This window comes from Colobus angolensis, unplaced genomic scaffold (assembly GCF_000951035.1).
Source record: "Colobus angolensis palliatus isolate OR3802 unplaced genomic scaffold, Cang.pa_1.0 Scaffold158, whole genome shotgun sequence".
NCBI lineage: Eukaryota > Metazoa > Chordata > Mammalia > Primates > Cercopithecidae > Colobus > Colobus angolensis.
In genome coordinates this window covers 10,129,142-10,150,098 of record NW_012114688.1, presented here as the reverse complement: position 1 = coordinate 10,150,098, position 20,957 = coordinate 10,129,142, and the positions used below count along the sequence as shown (strand labels likewise).

General features: G+C 39.0%; 1 protein-coding gene across 3 annotated transcripts in view; it reads left to right on the top strand.

Annotated features, from left to right (window-relative positions):
* SLC44A5 (solute carrier family 44, member 5) overlaps positions 1–20,957 on the top strand; it is a 426,185-nt gene that overhangs the window by 207,069 nt on the left and 198,159 nt on the right. For 2 of the 3 annotated variants that reach the window (XM_011936933.1, XM_011936932.1), the window contains exon 3: positions 10,108–10,146. The exons of the other annotated variant lie outside the window; for it this stretch is intronic. In XM_011936933.1, coding sequence (XP_011792323.1) covers positions 10,108–10,146 — 39 coding nt within the window. The remainder of the gene's footprint in view (positions 1–10,107; positions 10,147–20,957) is intronic. 3 annotated transcript variants of the gene reach the window in all.

The following is a 20,957-nucleotide window of genomic DNA, read 5'->3' as shown; positions in this document are numbered from 1 at the left end:
TTGTCTTTGGTTCTGTTTACATGCTGGATTACGTTTTTTTATTATTATACTTTAAGTTCTGGGATACATGTGCAAAACGTGCAGGTTTGTTACATAGGTATACATATGCCATGGTGGTTTGCTGCACCCATCAACCCTTCATCTATATTAGGTATTTCTCCTAATACTATCCCTCCCATAGCCCCTCAGTCCCTGACAGGCCCCAGTGTGTGATGTTCCCCTCCCTGTGTCCATGTGTTCTCACTGTTCAACTCCCACTTATGAGTGAGAGCATGTGGTGTTTGGTTTTCTGTTCCTGTGTTAGTTTGCTGAGAATGATGATTTCCAGCTTCATCCATGTCCCTGCAAAAGACATGAACTCATCCTTTTTTATGACTGCATAGTATTCTGTGGTATATATGTGCCACATTTTCTTTATCTAGTCTATCATTGATGGGCATTTGGTTGGTTCCAAGTCTTTGCTGTTGTGAATAGTGCTGCAATAAACATATGTGCATGTTTCTTTATAGTAGAATGATTTATAATCCTTTGGGTATATACCCAGTAATGGAATTGCTGGGTCAAATGTTATTTCTAGTTCTAGATCATTGAGGAATCGCCACACTATCTTCCACAATGGTTGAACTAATTTACACTCCCACCAACAGTGAAAAAACATTCCTATTTCTCCATATCCTCTCCAGCATCTGTTGCTTCCTGACTTTTTAATGATCGCCATTCTAGCTGGTGTGAAATTGTAGCTCATTGTGGTTTTAATTTGTATTTCTCTAATGAGCAGTGATGATGAGCTTTTTGTCATATGTTTGTAGGCCACATAAATGTCTTCTTTTGAGAAGTGTCTGTTCATATCCTTCACCCACATTTTGATGTGGTTATTTGTTGTTTTTCTTGTAAATTTATTTCAGTTCTTTGTAGATTCTGGATATTAGCCCTTTGTCAGATGGATAGATTGCAAAAATTTTCTCCCATACTGTAGGTTGCATGTTCACTCTGATGATAGTTTCTTTTGCTGTACAGAAACTCTTTAGTTTAATTAGATCCCATTTGTCAATTTTGGCTTTTATTGGCGTTACTTTTGGTGTTTTAGCTTTGCCTATGCCTATGTCCTGAATGGTGTTGCGTAGGTTTTCGTCTAGGATTTTTATGGTCTTAGGTATTATGTTTAAGACTTTAATCCATCTTGAGTTAATTTTTGTATAAGGTATAAGGAAGGAGTCAAATTTCACTTTTCTGCATATGGCTAGCCAGTTTTCTCAACACAATTTATTAAATAGGGAATCCTTTCCCCATTTCTTGTTTTTGTCAGGTTTGTCAAAGATCAGATGGTTGTAGATGTGTGTCATTATTTCTGAGAACCCTGTTCTGTTCCATTGGTCTATATCTCTGTTTTGGTACCAGTACCGTGTTGTTTTGGTTATTGTAGCCTTGTAGCATAGTTTGAAGTCAGGTAGCATGATGCCTCTAGCTTTGTTCTTTTTGCTTAGGATTGTCTTGGCTCTGTGGGCTCTTTTGGTTCCATATGAAATTTAAGTTAGTTTTTCCTAATTCTTTGAAGAAAGTCAGTGGTAGCTTGATGGGAATGGGCATTGAATTTATAAATTACTTTGGGCAGTATGGCCATTTTCATGATATTGATTCTTCCTATCCATGAGCATGGAATGTTTTTCCATTTGTTTGTGTCCTCTCTTATTTCCTTGAGCAGTGGTTTGTAGTTCTCTTTGAAGAGATCTTTCACATCCTTTGTAAGTTGAATTCCTAGTTATTTTATTCTCTTAGTAACAATTGTGAATTGGAGTTAACTCACGATTGGGCTCTCTGTCTGTTATTGGTGTATAGGAATGCTTGTGATTTTTGCACATTGATTTTGTATCCTGAGATTTTGCCGAAGTTGCTTACCAGCTGAAGGAGATTTTGGGCTGAGGCGATAGGGTTTTCTAATTATACAATCATGTCATCTGCAAACGGGGACAATTTGACTTCTTCTCTTCCTATTTGAATACCCTTTATTTCTTTCTCTTGCCTGATTGCCCTGGTCAGAACTTCCAACACTATGTTGAATAGGAGTGGTGAGAGAGAGAGGGCATCCTTGTCTTGTGCCAGTTTTCAGAGGGAATGCTTCCAGTTTTTGCCCATTCAGTATGATATTGCCTGTGGGTTTGTCATAAATAGCTCTTATTTTGAGATATGTTCCATCAATACCTAGTTTATTGAGAGTTTTTAGCATGAAGGGCTGTTGAATTTTGTTGAAAGCGTTTTCTGCATCTATTGAGATAATCATGTGGTTTTTGTCTTTGGTTCTATTTATGTGGTGGATTACGTTTATTGATTTGCATATGTTGAACCAGCCTTGCATCCCAGGGATAAAGCTGACTTGATCGTGCTGGATAAGCTTTTTGATGTGCTGATGGATTTGGTTTGCCAGTATTTTATTGAGGATTTTCATATTGATGCTTATCAGGGATACTGGCCTCAAATTTTCTTTTTTTGTTGTGTCACTGCCAGGTTTTAGTATCAGGGTGATACTGGTCTCATAAAATAAGTTACAGAGGATTCCCTCTATTTCTATCATTTGGAATAGTTTCAGAAGGAATGGTACCAGCTCCTCTTTGCACCTCTGGTAGAATTTGGCTGTGAATCTATCTGGTATTGGGCTTTTTTTTTGGTTGGTAGGCTATTAATTATTGCCTCAACTTAAGAACTTGTTATTGGTCTATACAGGGACTTAACTTCTTCCTGGTTTAGTCTTGGGAGAGTGTATGTGTTCAGGAATTTATCCATTTCTTCTAGATTTTCTAGTTTATTTGTGTGGAGGTGTTTACAGTATTCTCTAATGATAGTTTGTATTTCTGTGGAATTGGTGGTGATATCCCCTCTATCATTTTTTATTGCATCTATTGCATTGTCTTTTCTTTTTTTCTTTATTAGTCTAGCTAGCAGTGTATCTATTTTGCTGATCTTTTCAAAAAAGCAGCTCCTGGATGCACTGATTTTTTAAAGGGTTTTTTTGGTGTTTTTGTTTTTTGTTTTTTTGTCTCTATCGCCTTCAGTTCTGCTCTGATCTTAGTTATTTCTTGCCTTCTGCTAGCTTTTGAATTTGTTAGCCCTTGCTTCTCTAGTTCTTTTAATGGTGACGTTAGGATGTTGATTTTAGATCTTTCCTGCTTTCTTCTGTGGGCATTTGGTGCAATAATTTCCCTCTAAACACAGCTTTAGCTGTGTGCCACAGATTTTGGTACATTGTGTCTTTGTTCTCATTGGTTTCAAAAAACTTTATTATTTCTGCCTTAATTTTGCTATTTACCCAGTAGTCATTCAGGAGCAAGTTGTTCAGTTTTCATGTAGTTGTGTGGTTTTGAGTGAGTTTCTTAATCCTGAGTTCTATTTTGATTGCACTGTGGTCTGAGAGACTATTTGTTATGATTTCCATTCTTTTGCATTTGCTGAGGAGTGAATTACTTCCAATTATGTGGTCAATTTAGAATAAGTGCAATGTAGTGCTTAGAAGAATGTATATTCTGTTGATTTTAGGTGGAGAGTTCTACAGACGTCTTTTAGGTCCATTTGGTGCAGAGCTGAGTTCAAGTCCTGAATATCATTGTTAATTTTCTGTCTTGTTGATCTGTTTAATATTGACAGTGGGGTGTTAAAGTCTCTCACTATTATTGTGTGGGGGTCTAACCAGCAGAGGCTGCAGAACAGCAAAGATTGCTGCCTGTTTCTTCCTCTGGAAGCATCATCCCAGAGGGGCACCCGCCAGATGCCAGCCGGAGCTCTTCTCTATTAGTTGCCTGTTGACCCCTGCTGGGAGATATCTCCCAGTCCGGAGGCACGGGGTTCGGGGGCCCACTTGAGCAGGCAGTCTGTCCCTTAGCAGAGATTGAGTGCTGTGCTGAGAGATTTCCTGCTCCCTTCAGAGTCAGCAGGCAGGAACGTTTAAGTCTGTTGAAGCTGCACCCGCAGCTGCCTCTTCTCCCAGGTGCTCTATCCCAGGGAGATGGGCATTTTATCTCTCAGCCCCTGACTGGGGCTGCTGCCTTTCTTTCAGAGATGCCCTGCCCAGAGAGTTGGAATCTAGAGAGGCAGTCCGGCTACAGTGGCTGTGCAGCACTGTGGTGGGCTCTGCCCTGTTCGAACTTCTCGATAGCTTTGTTTACACTGTAAGGGGAAAACTGCCTTCTGAACCCTCAGTAATGGTAGACGTCCTTCCCTCCATCAAGCTCGAGTGCCCCAGGTTGACATCAGACTGCTGTGCTGTCAGCGAGAATTTCAAGCTAGTGGATCTTAGTTTGCTGGGCTCTATGTGTGTGGGATCCACTGAGCTAGACAACTTGGCTCCCTGGCTTTAGCCCCCTTCCCAGGGGAGTGAATGGTTCTATCCTACTGGCATTCCAGGTGCCACTGGGGTATGAAAAAAAAAACTCCTGCAAGCAAGCTGGGTGTCTGCCCCAACAGCTGCCTAGTTTTCTGCTTGAAACCCAGGGCCCTGGTGGTGTAGGCACCTGAGGGAATCTCCTAATCTGTGGGTTGTGAAGACCACGGGAAAAATGTACTATTTGGGCCAGAATGCACCATTCCTCATGGCACAGTCCCTCATGGCTTCTCTCAGGTAGGGGAGGGAGTTCCCCAACCTCTTGTGCTTCCCGGGTGAGGTGACGCCCCACCCTGCTTCAGCTCATCCTCCGTGGGCTACACCCACTGTCTAACCAGTCTCATTGAGATGAGCAGGGTACCTCAGTTTGAAATGCAGAAATCACCTGCCTTCCGCGTTGATCTTGCTGGGAGCCACAGACCAGAGCTGTTTCTGTTGGGCCATCTTGCCAGCCACCTCTTGTAGTGAACATTTCAAATGTCATCTGTTTCTTAAAACAACCCCATGAAAAAGCTCCATCCCATTTTACAGAGGAGGAGACAAACTCAGGATCCTTCTTTGCCCCAAAACCATAGTGAGTGAGAGGCAGTATTGGGCCAGGCCTCTTGGACTCCCCTGTGACTGTACAGAAGACAGAACATTATCTCATCTGCCAAAATGTATTTTTTTCAGGCTATGAGTTTTCGAATCTTATACATTTCAAAACACACACACACACTATTTCTAACTACCAAAATGTTGTGTTCAGCTTCCTCTCCCCTGTAACCATTCTGCAGCTTTATGATTTTGTAGACTTTGGTCGTCTTAACTATCAACTTTCTTCTCTCTTGGTGAGGTGCTTCATGTGTGGGTCACACTTTTTAGCCCTTTCTCGGTTGCCCTTCTCTGGGCCGTCTCTAACTCCGCTACATTTTGCTTGCAATTTTGTCTGCTAGAATTGTAAAACAGGTTACTGATGCAAAGGATAATGAGTTTTGTGTTGTTTCTAGTGCCCAACCATGATGCCCAGAATACTGTTATTTTTTGGACTCAGCAGTAAGTTTTTTTTTGAGACCACAGAAGGTTACAGGTGATACTCAGCAACCTCAGGTCCGTCTCAAACCTCAGTGCTACAGTATACATGTTTACAAGGGCATCTAGGTGGGGAGCAGCTGGGGTCTTCTATATGACAGTCAAATGTGTTTATTCTCCTTCCCATCCCACTTTTCTAGCCCCAGCTCACACCACAGCCCCTTGCCCAGTGTCCTCCAGCCTCATGTTGGCCTTGTTTCAGTTCCTCATAGCTGTCAAGCTCCTTACCATCGTAGGATCTCTGCCCATGCTTGCCCTTTGCTGAGGCTGCCAACCATCATACAAACTCTTACTCATTCTTTAAATTCCAGATTAAATGTTGTCTTCACACCTTGTATTTATTCTTCATAGCACCTATCATGTCATATTTGCAAGCAAATAATGATTGGTATGCTGATTTGCCTAAGATCTATCATCCTGATGCATTATGAAAAACTCCATGAGGACAGAGATTCTCTTGTTCACCTATGTAGTTCCAGTGCCCAGCATAGTATTTGATATCCAGTTAGAGGTCAGTGAATGTTTGCTAAGTGAGTGAATAAATTAAAGGAAGGAAATAATAAGCTTCTGGACATGGTTATCCTCTTACCCTGGTTCCATTTCTTGCCCTAAGTAGTGAGTTTATAACCAGCCTCTTTCTCAAATGATGCAGACTTGGCATCAGCTCTGTCTTGGGCTTCCAGGCTTTAGGGCTCTATAGCAAAAGCCAGTGAGTAGAATGAGGAGGGAAGCCAGGACAGAGTAGGAAATGAAGCCAGCTTCAGAGGCTCACCTTATGAGAGCAGTTGTCTTGTCCATTGCAGTATAATAGGCATGCCAAGATCAGGCGTAGTTTGGACAGACAACAGCGATCAAAAAGAATCCAATTTGGCAGGCAGGGCACAGTAGTGGCAGTCCTTGCCATGAGAAGATGCTGGAAATTCACATAAATGGCAGCATCATGGCTCTGAGCCTTCTCTCTACTCACAGACATAGTCAAGTCAGAGAGTTGGAGTTCTAAGAGTGGGATTCAATCCTCGGGGCTGGCAGAAGCGAGGTAGGACCTCAGGCCAAAGCCAAGCAGGTGGGCTCAGGAAAGGGGAATGGAGCCCTGGGCAAAGCAACTAAAGCAGAAGCCCAGACTTTCACACTGATGAGCCTAACACAGGCGGTGAGGGAAAGCTGTTGACAGTGACAAAAATGCTAGAGCAACTCAAATGTTAAATGAGCGCAGGGACTCATCCCTGACACCTGAAGCTCAATGAACGAACAGAAGTAAAGGTCATACTTAAAAATGCGTAACCTTCGAGTTTAATTCCTGAAGATTCTACCTACATCAGTTATGTATTCTGAGTACCAAAAATTAGACTCTGTGAGAAGGACCCATGCACTTCCATTTCAAAATAATTATTTTTAATTAAAATAATTTTTATTACTCTAAGAGTAGGTTTTATAAAATTACAGATCCCAGGGTACATGTGCAGGTTTGTTATGTGAGTATATTGCATAATGCTGGGGTTTGGACTTTCATGGAACCCATCACCCAAATATAGTGAACAAAGTACCTAATATGTTGTTTTTCAACTCTTATATCCCCATCCTTTCCTCAATTATTTCACAATAATGAGATTTTGCTTTTACATGCTTTTTGCTACCTGCTTTTTTTCTGTTAAGAGTTTCCATCTTTCCAGTACAACAAATGTTAAATTTAGCTAATATTCATTCTATATTCAGATTGCCCTAATTGTCCCCCAACACTGTATTTACCACATTCTGTCCAAATCAGGGTCTAATCCAGGGCCAGACCTTGCATCTGGTGGCTATGTCCCTGAAGTCTCTTCTGATTAGCACCCTCCCTTTGCCTCTGACACTGACCTATTGCCCTGGAGAATATCTCACTTTCTGGATTTGTTTAGTTCTTTTCCAGTGATTTCATTTAGTTTATTTATCTTCTTTATTTCCTGTGTGTAGGTTAGATCAAATCTAAATCATTGGTGGTGTCTCCTGTTGGATATTTTGAGGCAGATTCCATGCTAGCTAGGTATGCTGTACAAACTCTATTGCCTCACATCAGGAGAAACAACATCTGGTTGACCCATCGTTAGTGATGCTGTGCTTGATTATGGCTCTAGGGTCTTGCTTCTTTTTAATAAAGTCTCAGGATGACACAACAGGAGCATGACTCACATCAATGAGTTCCACTCATTGCTACCCCCTCCCCCACCTCCATCTCCTACCAGTTCTCCTTCCCCTGAACAGACCTTTCAAGCAAGAAAGACAAAAGGAAATGAAGTGTGGTAAAAGGCCCAGCAATAAAACTGGAAAGTGTGACTCTTTTGGCTCTTAGTCTGAAACTTCATTCTAAATTTACTGTACTAGATATAAGCAGGCAGGGTGCATGTCCAAGAACTTCTCTCACACTAGATTCCAGTCTTCCCAGCTGTTGCCAAGGTCAAAATAGAATGGCTTTGGCATCTTATGCAGACACCAGAAGGCAGCCTACATAAGATACGAATGTTCTCCTAAACAACTTTTGAAAAAGACATAAGCTGATACAGAAAGCAGGCTCAACCATCTTGTAAACTGATCACGCCAAAATATGAATTTTTTTTTTGATTCATTATACAAAATTGAGAAAGAGGAGTCAAAACTATACTGTATGGAATTTAGCCTGGGAGATGGAGACCATCTAGATCCTGCTTTCTTTCTTTGCTTTGTTTGACAAGGTATAACGCTGGTCAAATATTTTCACCATCCTAGTTTCAGTTTTCTCATCTGTAAAATGGGGTATATGATACAGTATATGGTTGTCAAGAGGATTTAACTACATCTGTGAAGCATCTACATTATAGTAACTACCAGTTCCCTTCTCCTCTCCTCAGCAGGGACTGAGATTACTGACATGCTTCCTGCCATACCCAACACTGATTCCAAGTGGGACTGGGTCTGCAGGTGGAATTTACTAGTTTATGTAACTGAGGGGGCTGGAGAAAATTGGAATAGAGGGCTGGAGGCAGAGGCTGACCACTGTTATTATATAAGCTAAAATGTGATTAGAAGTGTATGATACAAAAAGCTATGACATGTAACCTTTTAAGATAACCATGAACCTAGAATTTTGTTGTTTTTTAAAAATGTGTTTGGGACATTAAAGGCAAAATCAGTCATTTAGGGCCCAGGAACAGGAAAAAGGTAGTCTGTATTACATCTTGTCATTTTATTTATTTTATTCTACCTCTCAGGTGCCAATCCTTGCATGTACATACTATTTTAATAAAATCAGCAAGAGATGGCCATTTTATGATATTTTGGGCACTTCATTTAGCTTTTTAAATGGTAAGTCTGAAACCTGTATGTCCCTAATAATGCTTACCATCCTAATGAATGTGGATCAGCATTGCTAGTTTCAAGGTGTGTGTGTGGTGGTGGGCAATATCCTGAAAACGTATGAGTAATCTTTATTTTTCTTATACATTTGATATTACTGGAGGCTAGTAGTTGTACTGATTACAAATGAACTCTGGGGCACACAGACCTAAGTGTGAATTCCAGGTTCCCCACTTACTAGCAGTGTGACTTTAAACAAACATTAGACCCAAAAGTTCACGTTGCCTCTGGGAACCTCGGATTCTTATTTTTAGAAGTGAACTGATTATTGTAACTACTGCAAGGCTGGTTTTGAATATTAAATGAGATAACATAAATGAAACATGGCACCTGGTGCATAGTAAGTGTTCAAATGTTGGTTGCTATTTTAATTATCGTTATTATTATTTTTCCCAAGGGAACACAATTTACAAATGTTTGCTTTCCCTGGAATCTTTACCCCAACTCTGACTCTCAATGATTTGCTACTGTTAGTCCGACTGATGAAAAATCAGTGGGGAGACCAAGCATTGTAATTTCTGCCCATGAAGTCTATAGAGGGAATTCTATTCAATAGCTCTAATTAATGTTGGCAAGTCTGATAAAGCACCAGAGAATGGGGTGTTCATAGAAAGCATTAGTGTTTTTATTTAACATATGTGACACTTGAAGCGTTAGGATGCTGTTATTGTTCATTATGGCATGTGCCACCTCCCCATTCCCCAAACTTACCATAATTTGTACCTTCCAAATTGAATAGCGTCATTCATAGTAATCACATGGGAGTTTCTGTTAAAGCTGAAGGCCACACGTAGTGTGATTAAAGTGGGACCGCTGAATTCAAAATTTATCTCTTTTCCCTAGTCTACACTGGCTATTCTGCATGTAATAAAAGGTATTTAATGCATATTAAGTTTTTCAAGACTAATGTGTCTTCTGAAGTTTAAAGCAGGAACAGAAAATGAGAGTAAACAAAATGCCTCATTTCTTGGTAATGAATTTTTCAAGTCTCTACATATCATCTACATTGTACAAGTCATAGATGCAAATGGAAGAATTAACAGCTTTATTTCATCATCCCCAAACCTCTTACCTCCAGCACCTTCATGAATTATTTTTTTGGTAACTTCTTAAGAATAAATGCTTATTATTGGTGGCTTTGTGTATAAATAATTAGTTCAACCTGTCCAACTGCCTTATGTTATTCTGTGTATTAGTCTAAAAACTAAGATTTTTTAGGATAGGGAGAGATGTGTATACAGCCTCAGAGTCATCAACCCCTACAAATATTTTTTTTTTTTGCCTTTTGTGCTTTTTCCTAGAAAAACCAGCAGATACTCCCTCTGAGGAAAAGGACTTTGGTAAGTCACAGTCTGAGTATTAAGTGCTAAGAATCTTTCATGACAGTCTATCCATTGAGAAATATGTGATTCTTTTAAAATCTAGGAATAGCTAAATATTTGGTTGGTAAAGAATAATTGCTGAGTGAAGCTTTTTTTGGATTCTTCTTTCAACTGTCTGATTTCTCCTTCCTGAAAGGGTTCCCTCTTTTTGGAGCTGTAAATGAATTTCCCAGGAAACACATCATGCAGCTACTGATGCTTTATCACCCCAGCTCACCTGACACATCTTGTTTTCTTTCCCTCCTTTCAACTCAGTTTGTGACTTTGACATGTGAGTCTTGTTCACATCTCTCTTTCCAATAAAGACCTTCACTCTCCAGCTTTCATGACACTCTGAGTATATTATTTAGTCTTCTTTTTCTGACAGCCACCTCTCTCCTTAGTCAGCCCCATAGAGTTGAGCCTTGCTACTCAAACTGTGGTCTGTAGACCAGCAGCATGAGTAGGACCTGGGAGTTGGAAATTCAGCATCTCAAGTCCCATCCCAGACTTATTGAATCAGAATCTGCACCTTCAGAAGATTCTCAGGTGATTCATGTGCAAATAAAAATTTCAGCAGCACTGGCTTCAAGAATTTCTCTTCCTTTGTGCAATCTCATTGCCCCTGAGATACACAAATAAGTACTTTTATGCTTTGACTTCCAACATTACTTGGATTCCCAATCTTCAAATAAAAGATTATTATATATGTGGTGAGAATGTTAGAAGTCCATTCTATTAGCAATTTTAAAATCTGCAATACATTATTATTAACTGTGATCACCACAGCAAGGTGATGGATATGTTAATTTAACTTCATCTTTTTACGATGTATACATAGAGCAAAGCATTACATTGCACCCCATAAATATACACAGTTATTGTGTATATTAATTAATTAATTAAAGTAATTTGTCAAATAAATAAATGTATAAGAAAATCAAGTCTTTTTTGTGCCATCAGAAGTCTGAATTATTCTGCCTCAAAATGTATCATGATTCAAAATAATGTTTTTTTGCTCAATATGATCTGACTTATGTTTTTATTCATATACCTTGTCTTCTCACTTAGAATAAAGTAATTAGGCCTAAAATAAACCCTCATCTTTCTGACAAGGTTTTTGAGATAAATGAGCCAATGAGGAGAAAAACACTCCACTTCTGATATAAAGTAGCCTAAGGAAAGAAGTACCACTGAGTGCTGCTTCTGCTTGAATGGACAAAAGTAAAAGAAAGAGGAAAAGTTCAACATATGATATTGTACTACGCCACTTCCATTCTCCCAGAGAAGGTACTAATGGGATAACTCTGCTGAGTCATGACCCAGGAGGAACCGTTGGTTTTGCATCCACTAAAAGTGCATCTCAGCAGAGGGAAACACTCCCAGATCCTAAGATCTGGGGTGCACTCAGTAGTCAGGAAGTGGATAACCAGGCCTTGCATTTCAATTGGGTGGATGATGCCATTTTTATCTTTTCTTTTTGGTTCATTCATTCCACATTTATACTTCTTTTTAAGAGCCTGGTATTAAAGAAAGCTTAACTGTGCTAACAATGTGGGTAAGGTTGGGAGAATTAGAGTATTATTGAGGTTAACCCACAGGACACATTTTTCAATAGCCTTCTGTTCCAAAGAAGCTGAAGCCCACCAAAGTCAGTGGCTTGTTCCCATGTGCTCCACCTCCTCTTCTGTTACAGGAAAGGGTTGTTCTCATCCTTTCCAAGGTTCATAGTACCTCTATCAGCACTGCCTCTTCAAAGACTTTGCTCTTGCAATTATCCCCTCTCTCTCTTGCCTACATGTAAATATGCCTTAATATAGCTGCCTGAAATTTATTTTTAAAAAATGTGCAATTAACCCTTTCATCATGCTAAAACTCAAAAGAATTGTTTATAGGCACTGACTCCACTTTTCTCCTGTTCTCTCATTAAATCACTCCAACTGGAATTGTATCTGCATTACTTCATGAAACAGTTTTTTATCATTTCCACAGACCTGTATCTTGCTCTTCCATTCTAGAATTCTTTTCCTCACCTTACTCTCTCTCAGCAGCATTTACCATGGTCAGCTACTCCACTTTTTTAAACACTTTCTTCTTCTGCTTCCATTATACCACACTCTCCTGGGGTTCCTTCTGACTCTGTGATTTCTCCTTCTCTGCCCAGTCGCTCACACTTAAAGTCTGGGTGTTGGAGAGCCCCCAGAATGCATTTTCTCTGACTTTTCCAGGTAATTGTATCTGATCCCATAGTTTTAAAAACCATGAATGTGATGTTAAGTCCTAGATTTACATCTCTAGCCCTGACTGCTCTTTCTTGCCCTGGACTTATTTATTTGACTTTATACCCCATCAGATCTGCTCTTGTGTCTACCTTCCTTTTTTTAATAAAGGCATCACCACTCACCATCTCCACTAAATCGCTTCATTCAAACCACTGTTACTTCTCAGTTAGATACCTACCATAACCTCCTAACTCATTTTTATCTGCAGCTATTACCCTACTCTGGTCTATTTTCCACAAAATAATCGGATGAATCTGTTTATAATTACAGTTCCTGTTTTCAAAATCAGGTTGTGAAGTGAGCAAATAAATAACCAGTTGCTATTTAAAATGTTCAAAGAACAATTCTAATGACTTAATATTACTTTTTTCATTTATCACATTTTATCTAATTTGTAGTACATAAATATCAAACCACAAAAGCAAATATATTAGCCTAACATACAGTATGCCATTTTGAATATTGGCTATTTTCATACCAATTTGATTCTGACATGTCAAAATTTTTATTTATAACCAAACATAAAAATATATTACTTTAAAGTACACAAGATAAAGAAGAGACAGTTTTTAACCCTTTGTAATAACATAAAACATAATTACATTGTTGTATGTGTGTATATATATATATATATATGCATGTATGGGCATATGTTTATGTATACAGAGAGTCTTTTTAAATGAGGTATTAATACTTGTTTCATAATAATCCTTCAAATAACACTTCCTTAGCCAAATCAAAGAAAGTTGAGATGGCTTTGCAGCTTTTTTAGGCAAAGATTTGCATGACATGCGAGACAATGAAAACAGTGTTTGGATATTTTTCAATCTTATTCTTTTAAATTTCAAATTTTATTTTAGATTCAGAGGGCACATGTGAAGGCTTGTTACAAGAGTATATTGCATGATGTGAGGGTTTGGGATAGAACCATTGAGGTAGAACCTGTCACCCAAATAGTGAGCAGAGTACCCAAGAGATTGATTTTCAACCCTTGTCCCCATCCTCACTCCCCTCTTATAGTCCCCAGTGTCTATTGTTCCCATCTTTATGTCTGTATGTACCCAATGTTTAACTCCCACTTATAAAAATATGCAGTGTTTTGCTTTCTATTTCCGTATCAATTAACTTAGGATGATGTCCTCCACCTACATCCATGTTGCTTCAAAGGACATGATTTCTCTCTTTTTGTGACTGCATAGTATTCCCTGGTGTATATGTGTCACAGTTTCTTTATCTAATCCACTGTTGATGGGCACCTAGGTTGATTTCATATCTTTGCTATTGTGAATCCTGATGGAATAAACATACAAGTGCAGGTGTCTTTTCAGTAGAACAATTTCTTTTTCTTTGGATATATACCAAGTAATGGGATTGCTAGGTTGAGTGGTAGTTCTGTTTTTGCTTCTTTGAGAAATCTCCAAACTGCTTTCCACAGTGACTGAACTCATTTACATTCCTACCAATAGCATAAAGAGGTCTTTTTTCTCTGTGTACTCACCAACATCTGTTATTTTTTGACTTTTTAATAATTACCACTCTCACTGGTGTGAGATGGTATTGCTTTGGGATTTTGATTTGCATTTCTCTGATGATGCACGATGTGAAGCATTTTTTTTTTTCATTTGTTTCTTGGCCACCTGTATATCTTCTTTTTGAAGTATCTTGCCCACCTTATAATGGAGTTATGTGTTTTTTACTTGTTTGGTTAAGTTCCTTATATATTCTGGATATTAGACCTTTGTTGGGTGCATAGTTTGCTACTAATATTTTATCCCATTCTGTCAGTTGTCTGTTTACCCTGTTGATAGTGTCTCTTGCTGGGCAGAAGATCTTTAGTTTAATTAGCTCCCACTTGTCAATTTTGTTTTTGAGACAGAGTCCCATTCTGTCACTCAGGCTGAAGTGCAGTGGCGTGATCATGGCTCACTGCAGCTTAGACCTTCCTAGGCCCAGGTAATCCTTCCATCTCGGCCTTCTGAGTAGTTGGGAATATGCACCATGATGCCTGGTTAATTTCTATGTTTTTGTAGAGATGGGGGTCTCACTATGTTGCCCAGCCTGGTCTCAAACTTCTAGACTCAAGCAATCTACCCATCTTGGACACCCAAAATGCTGGGATTACAAGTGTGAGCCACTGTACCTGGCTTAATTTTTGTTGTTGTTGTTGTTGTTACAATTGCTTTTGTGGACTTAGTTCTAAGTTCTTTGCCAAGACCAGTGTCTATAAGGTTATTTCCTAGGTGGTGTTCTAGTATTTTTATAGTTTGACGTCTTACATTTAAGTATTTAATCCATCACGAGTTAAGTTTTGTATATGGTGATAGGTAGAAGGTCTAGTTTCTTTCTGTTGCATATGGATAGCCAGCTACCCCAGCACCATTTAGTAAACAGGAAGTCCTTTCCTTATTGCTTATTATTGTTGGCTTTGTTGAAAGTCAGTTGGTTGTAGGAGTGCAGCTTTATTTCTGAGTTCTCTATTCTCTTCCATTGGTGTATGTCTGTTTTTATACCAGGGCCATGCTGTTTTGATTACTGTAGCCTTATAGTATAGTTTGAAATTGGGTAATGTGGTATGTCTGAAGTTGGGTAATGTGATGCCAACTTTGTTCTTTTTGCTTAGGATGCTTTGGCTATTTGGGCTCTTTTTTGGTTTTATATTAATTTTAGATTAGTTTTTTCTAATTCTGTAAAAAATGGTGTTGGTGGTTTGATAGGCATAATGTTGAATCTGTATATTGCTTTGGGCAGTATGGCCATTTAAATTTTTATTTAAACAATATTGATTCTTCCAATCTATGTGCAAGGAATATTTTTTTCATTTGATTGTGTCATCTATGATTTCTTTCAGCAGTGTGTGGTAGTTCTCCTTGTAGTTCTCTATTTTACACCATTGGTTAAATGTATTGCTAGGTATTTTATTTTATTTTTGTCTATTGTAAATGGGATTGTATTCTTGATTTGGCTATCAGCTTGAATGTTACTATTGTACAGAAATGCTACTAGATTTTGTACATTGATATGTATCCTAAAACTTTACTGAAGTCATTTATTATGCTTAGGAATCTTTCAACAGAGTCTTTAGAATTTTCTATGTATCGAGTTCTATCTTAAGTGGAGAGAGATAATTTTACATATTCTTTTCCTATTTAGATCCGTTTTGTTTTTTTCTCTCACCTGATTGCTCTAGCTACGACTTCCAGTACTGTGCTGAATAGGAGTGGTGAGAGTGAGGATCCTTGTCTTGTTCCAGTTCCGCAAGGGAAATGCTTCCAGTTTTTGCTCTTTTAGTATGATGTTGGTACAGGTTTTTCATAAATTGCTCATTATTTTGAGGAATTTTCCTTTAATGCCTGCTTTTGTTAGGCATTTGAAGATTTTTTAAAAACAGGGTTTTTGTTATGAAGGGATGTTGGATTTTATCAAAAGCTTTTTTTTTTTTTTTTGCATCTATTGAGATGATCATATGGTCTTTGTTTTTAATTCTGTTGATGTGGTGAGTCACATTTATTGATTCATGTATGTCGAACCAACCCCAACCTTGCATCCCAGGAATAAATCCTAATTGATAGGATGAATTAACTTATCGATGTGCTGCTGGATTCCATTTGCTCTTTTTTGTTGTTGTTGTTAAGGATTTTTGGGTGTAAGTTCATCAAGGATATTGGCCTGGAGTTTTCTTTGTTTGTTGTGTCTTTGAAAGATTTTGGTATCAGAATGATGCTGGTTTTGTAGAATGAGTTAGGCAGGAGTCTCCTCTCCTTGATTTTTTGGAATAGTTTTGGTAAGATTGGTACCAGCTCTTCTTTATACATCTGGTAAAATTTGGTCGTGAATTTGTCTGCTATAGGGCTTTTTTTGGTTGGTACATTTTTTGTTACTGGCTCTATTTCAGAATTCATTATTGGCCTGTTCAGGGTTTCAATTTCTTCCTGATTAAATCTTAGGAGACTATTTCCTCTAGATTTTTTAGTTTGTATAGATAGATGTATTCATAGTTTTCTCTGAGGATCTTTTGTATTTTGGTGGGATTTGTTGTAATGTCACCATTGTTGTTGGTGTTGTGCTCATTTGGATTGTCTCTCTTTTTTTCTTTGTTAATCCAGCTAGCAGTCTATTGGCATTATTTATTTCTCCTTTCAAATAACCAATTTTTTGTTTTGTTGATCCTTTTTTGTGAATTTTGGCATCTCAATGTCAAGCTCTCTTCTGATTTTAGTAATTTATTTTCTTCTGCCAGCTTTGGGATTAGTTTGTTCTTGTTTTTCTAGTTCCTCTAACTGTGATATTAGATTTTTAATCTGAGATTTTTCTAACTTCTCGATACAGGTATTTAGTGCCATAAACTTTCCTCTTAACACTGCTTTTGTTGTATCCCAGAGATTTTGCTATGTTGTGTCTCTCTTATCATTTATTTCAAAGAATTTTTGTATTTCATTAATTTTTTTGGTTACCCAAAAGTCATTCAGAAGCAAGTTGCTTAGTTTTCATATAGTTGTGTGGTTTTGAGAAATCCTCTTGGTACTGATATCTTTTTATTCCACTGTGGTCAGAGAATATGTCTGGTATGATTTTAGTTTTTTTAAATTTATTGAGACTGGCTTTATGGCCAAGAACGTGGTTGATCTTAGACTATATTCCATGTGCACATGAGAAGAATGCATATTCTGTGGTTGTTGGGTAGTACCTTGTAGATGTCTTTTAGGTCCAGTTGGTCAAGAATTGAATTTCAGTCCAGAATTTCTTTGTTAGTCTTCTGCCTCGATGATCTAACACTCTTAGTAGAGTATTGAGGTTCCCTATTATTATTGGCTGTTTAAGTCTTTCCATAGGTCTAGAAGTATCTGTTTTATGAATCTGAGTGCTCCAATGCTGAGTGCATATGTATTTAGGACAAATATGTCTTCTTTGTTGAAATGAACTCTTTATCATTGTGTAATCCTCTTTTATATCTTTTTTTCTGTTGTGAGTTTAAATTCTGTTTTATCTCATACAATAATAGCCACTCTTGCTCTTTTTCATTTCTCATTTATTTGATAGATCTTTTTCTATCCCAAAAGTCATTCAGGAGCAAGGAGCCTATAGGTGTTGTTACCCATGATATGTGTCTCTTGAAGACAGAGGAAGGTTGGGTCTTTTTTTGTAAATCCAATTTGCCACTCTATGCCTTTTAGTGGGGTGTTTAGGCCATTTACATTCAAGGTTAATATTGATATATGAGGTTTTGATCCTGTTGTGATGTTGTTAGTTTGATGCTTTGTAGTCTCAATTGTGTAGTTGTTTTTTATAGGGCCTGTGGACCATGTACTTATGTGTTTTTGTGGTAGCAAGTATTATTCTTTTATTTCCACATTTAGAACTCCTTTAAGTGTCTCTTGTAAACTGGTCTAGTGGTAATGAATTTTCTTAATGATTCCTTGTTTGGAAAAAATTGTCTTTCTCCTGTTATGAAAATTAGTTTGGTGAGATACAAAATACTTGGTTGGAATTTCTTTTATTCAAGAATGCTAAAAGTAGGCCTCCAGGTCTATTCTGGCTTATAACATTTCTGCTGAGAAGTGCGCTATTCACCTGATGGGGTTCCCTTTGTAGGTGATATGACCCTTTTCTATAGTTGCCTGTAAGATTTCTTTTCATGTTGACTTTGAAAATTCTGTTGATTATGTGTCTTGAGGAAGGTCACCTTGTATAATGTCTCACAGAGGTTCTCTGATTTCTTGAACTTACATGTCAACTTCTTTAGCAAAATTGGGAAAATTGTTGTGGATTGCATCCTCAAATATGTTTTCCAAGTTGCTTACTCTCTCTTCTTCTCTCTTAGAAATGCCAGTGAGTCACACATATAGTCTCTAGAGGCTTTGTCCATTTTAAAATTATCCCTTTTTATTTGTTTCTGTCTGATTGAGTTGATTTGGAGGACTGATCTTCAAGCTCTGAAATTCTTTCCTTAGCTTGGTCTAATCTGTTATTAAGATTTTTAGCTGTATTTTGAAATTTCTATAGTGAAATTTTCAATTCCAGAAGTTGAGTTTGGTTCTTTCTTAAAATGGCTCTGTTGTTTTTCAAGACTTGGATCATTTTTTGAGTCTTCTTGGATCGGGTTTTAATTTTCTCTTGAATCTCATTGAGCTTTCTTGGTCATCCATATTCTGAATTCTATGTCAGTTGTTTCAGACATTTCAGTCTGGTTAGGATCCATTGCTGGAGTGATAGTGCAATCCTTTAGAGGTAAGGAAACACTCTGACTTTTTGAATTGCTAGAGTTCTTGCACTGATTCCTTCTCATATGAGGGGGGCAGTATTTCTTTTTGAAATTGCTGTCATTTGGATGGGACTTTTTGTTTTTATAATAATTTTTGTGTTTGACTGTGGTGTATGTTGTGTATAGTTGATTGGCTTCATTTCTGTGTGCTTTTTGAGGGCCAAGGCTCTGTAGAGCTCCTTAGTTGTAGATTCTTTCCTGCATGGATTTCCATGTATTGAGTGCTGCAAGAATGCATTTTTGCTTGCTGGTGTGATTCAGGTTGAAATCCAGTAGATAGTGCTTAAGAGTCAGGGCTGGCTGGTGGGTAGGCTCTTAGCCACGTGACTCTTGTGTGTTTCAGTGCATGTGCAGCAGTGCTGTGGGGAGGGGAGAAGGGGGCAAAAGATGACTTCCTCACCAAGTTTGTCCACAGGCCTTAGTGGAGTCCCCTGCAATTACTAGCACCACGCCTGCATTTCCTTAGCACCACGTGGGGCTTTGGTGGGCTACCTTCTCCACACCTTCTTAGGTGTGGTCCGTGCCACGTGTTAGGTCACCATGAGACCCACAGTTCCCTGGAGACCTACTGGTCCTCTAAGCCTGGCAGAGTCCAAGGAGATTGTGGGGTATGTCCGCAGGTAGTCTGGTGATTCAGTGGGTCACGAGTGGAGGATCCTGAGGCAGAGTGGTGGTACCACAGGTGTTCAGCTTGTGTGTTGACGATGGCCAAGGATTTTAGCCCAGAGGATGATTGTGGGGCCTGCCCAGCTTGCACTCTTTCTACTGGGTCTCCCTCTGATGCCTGCCTAAGAACAGGCCCAATCAGCTAGATTTGTGCCAAGCCTTCTGCACTCAGGTCACTTGACTGTTCCAAAATGTTCTAGGCTGCAGGGCTCCTTGGGGCAGAAGCTGCAGCTAACAGGCTACACCCTTTCTGGACTGGTCTGGTGGAGGGAGGGATGACCAGCTCCCATGCCACCACATGAGCACATGCCACACTCCCTCGGTGTTCTGAGAGTGGGGGCTCCTCCCCCACTTGAGCTCAGGCCACAGATCTCAGCTTGATGCCCCTGGGTAGTGTGCTTGAATTCTGGGGGATAGGGACTGGGCCAGTAGTTTTGTCCTCTGAACCCTCAGGGTTGAGTGCCGGCTGTGCTGGGGGAGATGAACTGCTCCCAGGCAGCTGGCAAAACACTCAGGTGGGGCAATGGAGGCTGTGCTGTGGGCAACCTCCTGCAGGAGTAGCCAGGCAGGTTGTCTTAGGAGGGACTGGCGGACAAGGCAGCTTGTGGATCAGATGTGCCCTGCTCCCGCAGGAAAGGAAGCCTTGCTCTCTCCTGGCCCGAAAGGCAGCAGGAGCTACAGTCACTCAGAGCAAGATGGAGAGCCTTGAGGGATGAATGTCTGCAGTCATGTTTTGTTGAAGCTACACCACGTGCCACCTTCAGAGCTCTATGCAGGTTCAATCTCTGCCTCTGTCTGATCTCTGAGAAGTGCCTCCTGCCAATTCAATGTCTGTGGGGGTCACAGGATTTCTTGTCTCTAGAATCCCAGAGGTTTGTAGTTGGGGTGTGGTGCCTTGGAGTTCCTTTCCTCACCCCTTTCTTAGGCCCTGTTGAGGGCCAGGAGCTGGTCTTGGTGCTCGTGACTCCATGCAGGCTTCCCAGCTTCCTCCTTCTTCAGCCACAGTGTCTGTCACCTCCCTATCGATTTTTGGTGTTTTCTCTCAAAATGTTTTTTTCAAAATATAATGGTTTACTCTATATTTTAGTTTCTGTTAGTAGAGGAGGCCTTTCCCAGCTGCATCTAGTCAGCCATCTTCTAGATCTTTTTCTTGATTCTGACACTTTGACTTAATTTAAATGTTGACCTGAGGGTATTTTGACTCTGTTTCTAAATACCAATATTCAGATTTATACCATCATCAATTAATTCGGGTCAATAAAGAGTTCTTACATTTTTTGAAGTAAAATCTATGAGTTTGATTCCTTAATTTTTTGTATAGCAGTATTAAACTATGGTTTTATTCTTTTTTATTCTACTAAACTTCATTGGACTAAATGTTTTCTGTGTCAATTTTAAAATAAAGATTTGATTTAGTGATTATGTTTTATCTACACTGTTTTAACAATGAAAGCTATTTCATTAAATATTTTTGTGGTCATTATTTCTTTCTAATACAATTTTCCAATGTCAAATTTTAAAGGAAGATATAATTCTTTTTTTTTTTTTTTTCTGAAAAGATCCTTTTTTATTATGAAAATTTT